The sequence below is a fragment of the Leuciscus leuciscus genome (genome assembly GCF_965113295.1).
Source record: "Leuciscus leuciscus genome assembly, chromosome: 1".
NCBI lineage: Eukaryota > Metazoa > Chordata > Actinopteri > Cypriniformes > Leuciscidae > Leuciscus > Leuciscus leuciscus.
The window spans coordinates 61,813,751-61,826,159 of NC_138725.1; the positions used below are offsets into that span (position 1 = coordinate 61,813,751).

The 12,409-nt window shown below is 37.9% G+C and overlaps 2 protein-coding genes across 3 annotated transcripts; both read left to right on the forward strand.

Annotated features, from left to right (window-relative positions):
- On the forward strand, positions 1-7,332 carry LOC309481763 (uncharacterized protein). Of its 2 annotated transcripts, XM_082146827.1 has the most exons (4): positions 1-176; positions 1,622-2,069; positions 2,196-2,594; positions 2,973-7,332. In XM_082146827.1, the coding sequence occupies exons 2-4, from the start codon at positions 1,623-1,625 to the stop codon at positions 6,846-6,848; spliced, it is 4,722 nt and encodes a 1,573-aa protein (XP_082002953.1). In that variant the 5' UTR covers positions 1-176; position 1,622; the 3' UTR covers positions 6,849-7,332. The 2 variants fall into 2 exon arrangements, with proteins under 2 accessions (XP_082002953.1, XP_082002952.1); XM_082146826.1 differs by lacking the exon at positions 1-176 and having other exon boundaries at positions 1,489-2,069.
- A 1,307-nt stretch (positions 7,333-8,639) lies between these two features.
- Positions 8,640-11,784, forward strand: mpst (mercaptopyruvate sulfurtransferase). The gene is made up of 2 exons (XM_082146847.1): positions 8,640-9,271; positions 11,007-11,784. The coding sequence occupies exons 1-2, from the start codon at positions 8,683-8,685 to the stop codon at positions 11,306-11,308; spliced, it is 891 nt and encodes a 296-aa protein (XP_082002973.1). The 5' UTR covers positions 8,640-8,682; the 3' UTR covers positions 11,309-11,784.
- Positions 11,785-12,409: the final 625 nt, after the last annotated feature.

The window sequence follows — 12,409 nt, forward strand, 5'->3', positions numbered from 1 at the left end:
CTTCCTGTTATACTGCACGTCTATTGGGAGATAGGAAATTAAATTCCTTAATTGGAATCACTAGGTTCAGATTACAGTCCTCTTCTTGTTTGTTCACGGCAACAAAAGGTTGTTGCACTCTACTCTCATCGCATTGACTAGACGACATATACTTCGGAAGTCTTTACTGCTCTGAGGTGAGTTGAATGCTTATATACTGGGGTTTTTTTTGCTTAATGTTTCTTCTCTGACATTAAAATACACAAGTTTGTTGACAAACTTTAAATAACTTTGCACTGAAAATCAGAAACGATAAGAAATTACATTTTGCCTGAATGGCATTAAAATCAAGTAGTCAAGTTTTCACTGAATTAGTGTCAACCAAACTTTAAACCACTAGCCATGTGCATTAGTTTGTTAGTGTAGTACTTTATATAAATATATATATACTATGTATAAATATATATATATACATATTATTCAATGATACATCTGAACATTTCAAAACTAATGTACAAAGAGTTAGTTGTGTTTTTAAATCAATAAATTAATGGTAGTTGGAAGCTCAATCTGGAAGCTCATTTATTTGCCTTCACAATTGTGTAATTATGGCATTGTGAGATTGTGTTTTCTTTTATTTTCTGTATTTCCCCCCCAAAAAAATACAAGAGGGGGGGGGGGGGGGGGGGGAAGAGATAATGCAAATATATCCTGTCTTCATTTGTGATGAAACACATTTTGATAAATGCTGAAGAAAAAAATCATACATGCATACATAATGTCAAATTAGTATGTAAGAAGTATTAAGTTCGTGCAAAAAATAAATAAAAATAAAATAATAATTTTCAAACCAAAAGAGATGGTTTAAATTAGTCTCACAGCCTGGCCTGGTTTATGGTGGTTTAAGCTGTTTTAAGCAGGACAATGCAATGTTTTACAGGCAATTAATTTTGTAAGAATATTGTATCATACTTTATTGAATGAGTATGTAAATTTGATTTTCTTGCTCAAAATACTTACATGGGTGTTGTTCCGGTTTAAAGTGAATTAATTCAGAAGTAATCAATGACACTACATGATCAAAGGTCACCTAGAGTGAACTTCCATGTCACCAGAGACCATAAATGGAAAAAAGAAAGACAGCATTACAAGAGTTACAAAAAGAGACAGCGCGTGATTAAATTAGCCAAAATCAAATTAGGAACATGCAGCATGAGACATATTCCCATGACGACTGGCTATACAAATAGCATGCTATACTCATTATGGCCACATGGCCAAACGGTATATTAACAGAAGTTAATTTTGAGTATCTGTACATTTGGAATCTGTCAATGTCATTAAGTCATCATGTATGTTAATAGTGGTCATCCTTAAACGTGTTGTATGCCTTTGAAACATGCTTGTACAGTTAAAGTACATTACTAAATCACACTAAGTCTTTTGTGCTGAAAATAAGCCAATTTATTAAGCCACGTAATGAAATTATTGAAATGCACGACAAAAAAAAGTCATGTGTTACATGTACCCTGGGAAAATGCACCCTGGGAGTGTAATCATACAAACATAGTATTATTCAATTTAAATCACATGACACAACTTAAGCATGTATTATTATAAAGTTTTATCCTCTACTCTGTAGGATGGCGCTACCTGATTATCCCATTCCAGAACTGGATGTTACTCTCCAGGAAGCTAGCCGGGTGCTTCAGCTCACCTTAAATCCCGACCAGTACCAACACTACAAAACTGCCCTCTTTCAGCAGAGAGATGCACTCCAGGAAGTCCAAAAACATCTGCAAGATCACGCTTCTGGACGTGAGAACTGGGTGACTGAGGAATTCAAAAAGCGGCTGCTCTCCTGCTATGACCCTCTGCCCAATTCCACCGCTATTCCCTCCATCCTTCCCTCCTCTAAGCTAAAGGGGGAGTTTGCACAGATAGAGCGGGCTACGGCCCTGCTGTGGGCAGCTGCTAAGCTGTACAGTGAACCATTGCTGGTGGAAGGGGATGTACCAACTGAGCGAACACAACAGTCACAGGTTTTTGGAGCTAGTCGCCTACCAGGCAAGAGCAATGATGAGCTAAAGGTATTTATATATATTTCCAATTAACCTCCAGTTTTTATTATTTTAAGTTACTTTAACTAGGTAAATCTCATTTTAATGACCGATTTCACTCATCTTACTGACATTTTCTTGGCCTTAATGTTCCAGACATACCCAGACAGCCTTCACGCCATATTGACCTGTCGAGGGGGTATATTTCCGATTCAAATTGTATGGAAACCAAGTGCAAGGGAATCTCTTTCTGCTGTACCTCTCAATGACATCTACGCCCAACTGATGCATGCAATGAGACACCCAGAAGCACCCCCCGAACAAGACCCGTCCGTTATTTGTGGTCTGTCTTCTCTTCATCGCCAAGCCTGGCATTCTGTGAGAATGGATATCTTAAAGACAGGGGGTGAAGCAGCAGTTTCACTTGAAATGATGGAGAGTGCCATTCTGGCTGTTTCCCTGGAAGACCACCCAGCACCAGCTGATCTTGCAGAAATGCTTAATACAGTCCGACTAGGGGAGAAAGATAGCAGATGTTTGAGATACTATGATAAGGTGTGTAAAAACAGGATGTTTATATAATTAGAACCTTTTAATTAGAACTGTACAGCAGTAAGCTTAATTTCCAACACCAATTGGGGTTTGTCAAATTCCAGAAATGAACAATTCCATCACTTATTAAATTGCATGTGTTGACATTTGAATTGAATTGGCGCCCAAACTTCAAAGCTTTTAAAAGCTTTACTTTTGCTAATTTGGTATTTAATTTAATTTTTTTTTATTAAGATAAAATTAAGAACTGTAAAGTAAAATACTGTTGAAATTCATGGATTAAATGACTTCCCATAGCAATGCTTACATCAGACTCAACTGGCTGTAATGTTTAGATATGAAAGGCAGAATGACATAACTATTTATCATCTTCATCAACAGGTGGTGAACTTGGTGGTTTTTAAAGATGGCCAAGCAGGCATGTTGTTTGAGCATAGTGCCCTGGATGGAATGGTAGCTGGGCTTCTTGTTGAACGTCTGTGGCAGTTCTCGGAATCTGAAAACATAGTAATAAACACCCAAACCAATAAGTTAAGTCCATTCTCAAATGCTGGTTCTCTTCACCCTAAACCTCTGAAAATGCCTCTGAAAGGAATAACTGTACCGAATCAGTCTGTTTCTAGCCTTCTACAAGCCAGCCAGTCAGTCATGACTTTTGAAATATCATCTTACCCAGATGTGTTCACCACCTTAAGGGGTCACAGAAGTCTATATGATGCATGGATTAATTTCACTTTGCAGCTGTCCTTGAGGCAAACACTTGGGGATGCAGCTACTAGCCTCATCATGGTGACACCTACTCACATGCGTCACTTTAAACATGGCCGCTGTGATCCCACATACTCCACAACTATTAGATCTCACCAGCTTGTTACAGCACTGGCATCCTGCATTGGTCCAGACAATGTTCCCCAGTACACAAATGAGCTTTTCCAGCTCTTTCACCTTGCCTTTTTAGAGCACAAAAACCTAATCAAAGCTACAAAACTTGGCCTTGGAGTGGGGCCTCATCTGGCAGCCTTGCGCAGATCTATGTCTCAAGATAACCCACTCAAGAAGTTTCTTGACCCTTTTGGATGCCCTTCGATTTACTTGACTGGGTCAGATCTAATGGAGGGAGTTGAGTGTGCTGTAGGTAACGTCTATGCTACAGACCAGCTGGCTGTCACATATCTAGGCAGGAAAGACAGAGTACGTTTAGTCCTGAATGGAAAGGGTACTTTCGCTAATGTCCTGGGAAATCTCAAAGAAAGACTTGAGTTCAATCTAAAACTAGTAATGCTTCTGGCACTAAGGTATGCCATTGCAGGGCAGATGGGAGCCATTGAATGTCTCCTGCAAGACAATGAAGAAAAACTAGTAAATAGATCTTCAGTGAACGATGCAGTCAGAGCTGTGGAGCAACAAGGACAAAACAAAACCATGCAGCCAGATTTCACTTTAGTGATCCATGGTGGGGCAGGAGAGGAAATTATGTTAAATGAGAAGGTGATTGGGACCATTGAATTTGCCCTTCAAACAGCTCTAACTCTTGGAGCACAAGTGCTTTTTCATGGAGGTAGTAGTCTTGATGCAGTACAAAGAAGTGTAGTTGCGTTGGAGGACTGTTTCTTGTTTAATGCTGGCAAGGGATCAGTATATAACCAAGATGGGGAGCATGAAATGGAAGCCACCATTGTGGATGGACATGGGAAGAACTCTGGATCCGTGGCTTGCCTGCGACGAGTGAAAAACCCAATAAAAGCAGCCCGCTGTGTTATGGAAAAGAGTGTGCACTCTTTACTGATTGGAGAAGGTGCTGAAAAGTTTGTAAACAGTCTCGGAGAAAAAGAAACAACACTAAAATCAGAGTACTTTGACACCGACATAAGATACAAGGAGTTGCTTATGAAGTCAGGTGATGGCAAGAATAACCATCCTCAAACTGTAGGTGCAGTTGCGCTGGATAAGTGGGGCACGTTAGCAGCAGCCACATCCACTGGAGGTTTAGTTGGCAAGTGGAAAGGCAGAGTCGGTGACACCGCTATAGTTGGGGCAGGAATTTATGGTGATGAGAAACTAGCCGTGACATGCTCTGGTGATGGTGATGCCTTCTTACGCCAAACAGTTGCTCACAAAGTAGCCAGCTTATACAACCTCAAAGGTTACAGTCTCAGACAGGCTTGTCGAGAAGTTATCTACAATGATCTGGAAGAAAAGTGTGCAGGAATTATTGCTGTAGACCATCACGGTGAAGCCGTTATTGAAACCAATGCTGGGGTCATGTTTGTTGGTTCAATGGTCAGTGGCATTCCTCGAACTGAGGTTTTAAGACCTAGGAAGGAGTTTATGAATGTGATTTGGGAGACTAATGAATTGGTAGCTCACCTACAGTCTAATCCTTGGACCCCAGGAGCCACTGTTCTCACTCGAAAGACTATTAATGGACCTAGTAGCATCTTTCAGTTAGTGTTACCTGACTATATAGCAATGATGCAGGGGGCACAGACTGTTGCCAATCTCCTTTGCGAGAAACTTTGTGTGCATCGCTGCGCCCTTGTGTCCATGCCAGAACTTGACAAGCCAGCTTACATCAAAGTCTTGCCTCTCCATGACCTAGAACCAAACTGGAAACCTCAAACAGCTGAGGAAATGGAGTTCAATCCTTATGACCCTGGATACTGTAGCTCCAAAAGTGGTCCACGATGTGAAGATACCCTTCTTGACCAGGTGCAGGCAAAGATTCGCTCTCGACTCCCGACACCCAATGCCCCTTCTTGCTTTGACTTCCATGGAGATCATTCTGATACCGGCCTTTTCCCCCGCATTATTCGTGGTGAAGAGCAACAGTGGCGTGTCTGGGAAGACAATGAACACGTAGCCTTCCTTACTCCTTTTCCAAATACACCAGGCTTTACAGTTCTAGTGCCAAGAAAACCTCTTACCAGTGACATCTTCGGTCTGAATGAGAGCGACTATACATCCCTACTTGTGGCAATACAAAAGGTTGCTCATCTTGTGCAAGAAGGAATGAATGCCCATGGTGTAGCTCTCATATTTGAAGGGTTTGAGTTTGATTATGCCCATGCCAAACTGATTCCATTAGTTCATCAGCCTAATGGCCCCAAATCCCCAGTTGTGGTTTCTCAGTACTGCCCAACTTATACAGGATATGTAACATCAGTAGATGGTCCTCCAGCTAACAAAGAGGACCTTACAGAGATCCACACCAAGATAACAAAGATTACTCCACCTCAGTCCTGGGAAGACCCCCAGACTCATGCAGCATTAGCCATCAAGAGCAAATGGTATCGCAATCTCTTTCAAATCCAAAACACCCTGTTTCATAGCACAGTAGAGTACTTCAACAACAAATGCAAGTATGCTTATGCACTGACACCTATCACAACGGACACAATTTCCTCTCCAATGGGTCTGGGGTCAGATTCTGAGCCAGTGTTTGTCAACATGTTGGGCCAAGATGTATATCTGGCAGACTCAATGCAGTTTGTTTTAGAGTACTTTATGAGGTTTCATGATGGTCTTCCTGGGGCTTACTATGTGTCCCCCAGTTTCAGAGGGGAAGATCCTGACGCTACACATCTCAACCAGTTCTACCATGTGGAATGCGAGCTTCTGGGCGACATGGATGCTGCCATGACTATAGCTGAAGGCTATGTTGCACATTTGACTCAGGCAATGGTAAAGCAACATTCCGAGATTATCTTAAACACAGCTGGTACACTATCTCATGCCCAAGAACTACTGAAGAACTTAGAAAAACCTCTTCCAAGAGTACCCTTGGATCAAGCCATTAACATTATGCCATCCTCTGATTGCCTTGAGTGGGTTCAGGAGGGACAACCACAGTTTGGCAGGAAGCTAACGCGTAAGGGAGAAAGGGTCCTAATTAAAAAGTATGGAGGTGCTGTTTGGCTGACAGAAATGGACCATCTTGGAGTGCCCTTCTACCAAGCATATATTGAAGGTTCAGGCAAGAGCAAAGCCAAGGCAGCTGACCTTCTCTTGGGGTTAGGGGAGACAGTAGGGCTTGGGGAACGTCATTCTACACCTGAAATGGTACGAGAGGCTTTACAACACCATGCTGTACCAGAGGACTCATACAAATGGTACATCAACATACGTCAAGCCATCCCTCTTCTAACAAGTGGATGGGGTATGGGCTCAGAGAGATACCTGTGCTGGCTTCTGCAGCACAATGATGTCAGGGACATGCAAATCATACCCAGACTGAAAGCCAAAAAGTTTATGCCATGAATGGTACATATGGTCCTCAAAGTCTACAACTTGTGCAAGGACTTTACACAGCATACTCAGTATTTATATTGACAGTTACAAAGTTATAGATGACATATAATGTATGGAATCAATAGTTATACTATAACTACACTACATTTCAGACTGTTACATTTTTGACAACAGAATATTTACACTGTTTGATTTACATACTGTTTGGTGTAACTCAGTTTCTGCTATACTTATTGTTTACCCACTTTGTTTAAAAATATGTTTGTAAGAACTGATGTACCCTTTTGAGTATTGCAGAATTTGAAATACTGCACTTACATATCACAACACTGTATTTCTTTTTTATCTCTATCTCTGTATCTTTTTTGCTTTCCTTTTCTGTTTTAATACTTTACTAAAATATTATATGAATGCATTACAAACTGGCTTACTGACTAAAAATTGTATAATAAAACTCTTATAACATTCTTTCAAATTATAATAATAAAATGCAAAAAAATCACCCTTAATGTCTTTTAATTGTTTTAACAATAAACACTGAGCACATAAACCAAAAACAAGAACAAGTAACTTACAAAATATGTGATAACTTAAATTTTTTGCCATGTAGCTGGTCAAATATTTTAACTGATGAGCAAGAGAGCACATTAAACACTATTAATCAAATGGATAGTTCTGCTGACACCGTAAAGGCATGGGAATCACTAAACAGTTAATTTTGATCAATTTCTAAAAGGATTAGAGCTGTGCTTAAACCTTCTACACCATGTAATTATATTCTCATGACTCCCACAGAACTGCATACCTTGTGATAAGCTAAAAAAGTATTTCACAAACTGACAACAACACTAGAAAACAGTGCCTCTTTCACCAACTCACACAAGTCACATATGTACTAGTAAGCATAACAAGCATCACAAGTAAGCATAACCAAAAAACATGACACAGCTAAACCGAGATAAACGATAATATGAAACAGGTCGGTTAGAAAAATGTAACAGTTACCACTCTTCTACTCAGAGAGCTAAACAATTTCATATTATATATTCATCATCACAGTGCATGCATTCGAGTGATTCAGTTAATTTATGTCAGAAACCTTGCACTATTAACCCTTTGCATCAATTAAAACATCACTTGCACTCAATTCTTTCCAACATTGTTGTATTTCTGATGTATTTCTTATGCATTTCTTTACTGCTTAGAAAAGAAGAATATTTATCTTTGGAATGGAGTGAACTTTTTGACACATCCAGTCATGCCTTAGTCAACAAAAAAAAACAAAAAACTCACTCAAATCTATACTATGCAATCATATATTTAATATTAAGTATTTTTAGGCTACTAAATAGCATTTCAATATATAAGACAACACACAACAGAAAGACAACAAAAACAAAATGAATATTGTATCAAAGCCATTGTACTAATGACATCTGGCTGAAATGTATTTCATTACTGAATGCATTGATCACTTAAGATACTAAAAGTCAAAACGGAAAAAAGCAATAAATTTACCAGGGGGCACCCGGATTTGAACCGGGGACCTCTTGATCTGCAGTCAAATGCTCTACCACTGAGCTATACCCCCTCGCGGATCTGCTAAGGATTTATCTGCCATATATTAGCAATGTTGTATGTCGTACTTAAAACAAAATCAAAGTAGATCGTAAATTAAGTTAAATAAGTAAAAATAAAACTTATTGTTTAGATTCCCCCTTTTCCCGTCAACAAAATATCACACCAAGGTAATATTTGAGCAGTAATTCATTGCTCGCAAATTTGCAGCATAGACTGCCGTCGAGAGCGAGGTTGTAGTGCTGTAGTGGAGCGCGCGAGTGACATGGCTGCCCAAGCTCGAGCTCTCGTAGCGGCGCGATGGCTCGCAGACGCTGTCAAAAGCAACCGAGTGGGACCAAATCTGCGGATATTAGATGCATCTTGGTATTTACCTAAAATGAAACGCAACGCTTGTGTCGAGTTTGAACAAACTCACATTCCCGGAGCTTCGTTTTTCGACATCGACGAGTGTTGTGACAAAAGCTCCGAGTTTGATCACATGCTGCCTACCGTGGGCAAGTTCGCAGACTATGTGGGTAATCTGGGAATAGGGAACAACACTCATGTCGTCGTTTACGATGCCAGCGACTTTGGCTCGTTCTCTGCACCACGGGTGTGGTGGATGTTTAGGGTGTTTGGACACAATTCCGTGTCGGTTTTGGACGGTGGGTTAAAGAACTGGTTAAGGGAGAGTCATCCCGTTACCGAGCAATGTAGTAAACCAGCGCGTGCCGAGTTCAAAGCGTCCTTTAACAAGTCCTGGGTCAAAACTTATGAAGACGTTTTGAACAACATTAAAACCAATGAATTTCAAGTAGTCGACGCCAGAGCCAATGGAAGATTTCGTGGGGTTGAACCAGAGCCAAGGGCAAGTAAGTATGGATTGTGACCTGTCACACAGTTTTGTTCCTAGTGCAAATATCTAAACATTATAATGTTTACTATGAAATGTATAATGAAAAAAAAAAGCCAAACAATGTAGATATTTCAAGTAATATCTTGATTTAAGAATATTTAGATATTTGTAGTGGAAAACAATAAAAAAATTCATTGTTAACTATTTTAAGCAACATTTTCTAACATTTGTATAATTGTTATACATGCATTTTTGTGACCACATGGAATATATATATATATATAGTACAGGCCAAAAGTTTTTTACTATTTTTACTATTAAAAGTACCATTACTATTTTTTATGTTTTTGAAAGAAGTTTCTTTTGCTCATCAAGCCTGCATTTATTTGATAAAAAATACAGAAAAAAAAGTAATATTGTGATATATTATTACAATTTAAAATAATTGGTTTTCAATTTATTATACTTTAAATTATCATTTATTTCTGTGATGCAAAGCTGAATTTTCAGGATCATTACTCCAGTCTATCACATGATCCTTTAGAAATCATTATAATATGAGGATTCATTATCAAAGTTGGAAACAGTTCTGCTGCTTAATATTTTTTCATAACCTGTGATACTTTTTTTAGGATACTGTAATGAATAAAAAATAAAATAAAATAAAATAAAAAGAAGCAATTTAAAAAAAAAATAGAAATCTTTTGTAACAACAATATACACTACTGGTCAGTAATTTGGGGTCAGTAATTTTTTTCTTTCTATTTTTGAAATAAATCAATACTTTTATTCAGCAAGGATGTGTTAAATTGATAAAAAGTGATAGTAAAGAAGATTTATATTATTAGAAAATATTTTTTTATTTTGAATAAATGCAGCTCTTTTTAACCTTTTATTCATCAAATATATTAGGCAACAGAACTGTTTCCAACACTCATAATAAATCAGAATATTAGAATGATTTCTAAAGGATCATGTGATAGACTGGATGTCACATGTGACACTGAAGACTGGAGTAATGATCCTGAAAATTCAGCTTTGCATCACAGTAATAAATGATCATTTAAAGTATAATAAATTGAAAACCAATTATTTAAAATTGTAATAATATATCACAATATTTAAAAAACAATCTGTATTTTTGATCAAATAAATGCAGACTTGATGAGCAGAAGAAACTTCTTTCAAAAACATTAAAAATAGTAATGTTTCCAAACTTTTGGCCTGTACTGTATGTATATATATATATTTTGTGAACTACTCTTATAAGGTACAATAAGGTAAAATATCCAATGTTGTTACAATATCCAATGTTTTACTGTATGACATTACAAATGTATATTTTGACTTATTTTTATGGTACACAATTTCTCTGAAGAATGGAGTTAAGAAAATGAAGGCAGATGCTATCAGTCTATGATTAGCACTTGCATATTAGCACTTTTCTATTATCAGTTTCAACTATTGATAGTGTTTTAATTCTCCACAGTAATACAGTACAAGCAATGTCATACAGTGCCATACTTAATCTAAAACTATTTAAATCACTTTTTCTAGCTTTTGTATATTTATTATATGCATTTTGTGACACATTCATATGGACTTCTAAGTTATGTATTAAGTACTCTTATAGAACATAACACAATAATCAAAGATTTATTTATAGACATAACAGATTTATTTATTTGTTTATCAAAAATGCCAAAGTGCCATAGTCTTATTTCTCTACATTTCTCTGTTTTATATCTTAGACACAGAGCCTGGTCATATTCCTGGATCGATCAACATGCCTTTTCCCAGCTTCATGGACCTGACATCAGGTCTAGAACATCCTGTGGAGGAACTCAGCAAGCTCTTCCAGCAGGCAGGAGTTGACATGCAGAAGCCCTTCTGGGTCACCTGTGGCTCAGGTGTGACAGCCTGTCACATCGCCCTCGCCGCTCACCTGTGCGGCCACCCGGGGGTCTGTCTGTACGATGGAGCGTGGTCCGAGTGGTTCACCAAGGCTGCACCTGAACATGTGATCTCTGAGGGAAAAGGAAAACAGCCATGATGGGTTCTTAGACCCGCCCGACACCTTTTCTCCGGAATAAAGAACGGATGACTAATGGAATCACAAGAAGCCTCATTTTGATCTGCAATGATTGCACAACAAGGCTATTAAGTGCTGCACTATTCTGCATAAGCCTTTTCTGGTTAAAATAACAGTTATTTAAATCTAGAAAGAGAGTTACAAGAATTCATAGCTCAATTCAGTTGTCAGAATACAGAAACATTCAGTATTTCAGAAAGTCTCTAGAATGTAATCAGTTAAAAAAAATCTAAATTATGTTAAAAGGATATTTTTTATATAAATATAATGTAATTATTGTGCATTTAAAATAATGCACACCAGATAGCCTATTTGAGGGGAAATTAATGTTTAATTATGCCAAATAGAATTTTTATTTTACTAGTTTAAAAAAAAAAAGCAAACTATAATTAGTGACCTAACCAAGTTGTTTATCTAATAAATGCAATATACACAAATATCGCATGTCTTGTGTGCCAGTGTTTAAAACAAATAGTTTCAACAATACACGCATGAGGGGCATTTTATCATATTGCCCTCACTGATGAATTATTTCAACTTGCACATAAACATAACAGGGCTCTCAAGTTTTATCAAAAGTTTGGAATGAGATCTGTTATATTTGCAAATATTATTTCCAAATATTTGCAGCAGCTCTGGCTCTGCCCCACCCAATTCGCTCAATTTTTTTTACTAGCAATTGGTAAATATGATAAAAGACAGACAAATTCATCCAAATAAAATAAATAGTTTTATATATTTCAAAAATACAAATTTATTTAAAAAAATTATGAAATTTGGTCTGCAAACGAGCCAACTGAACATCAGTGCTCAATGTACATACTCAGTCATAACAACTTGCCCTGAGCATGTATGTCAAGGTGTGTGTTTGTGTGTGTACACATTTAGCTTATGAATGGTGTTTTGATTGTGTTGTAAGTGGAGGCAAGTGATGACTGCTGGGGTAGGGGGCTCCCATAAGCCATCTCCCATTAAATCACTGTTGCTCAAGGCCAGCCATTTTCACAGTCATGATGGAAGATTGCGTTCGATCCAGAGCTGAATTCTTCCTTGTTTTGGTTT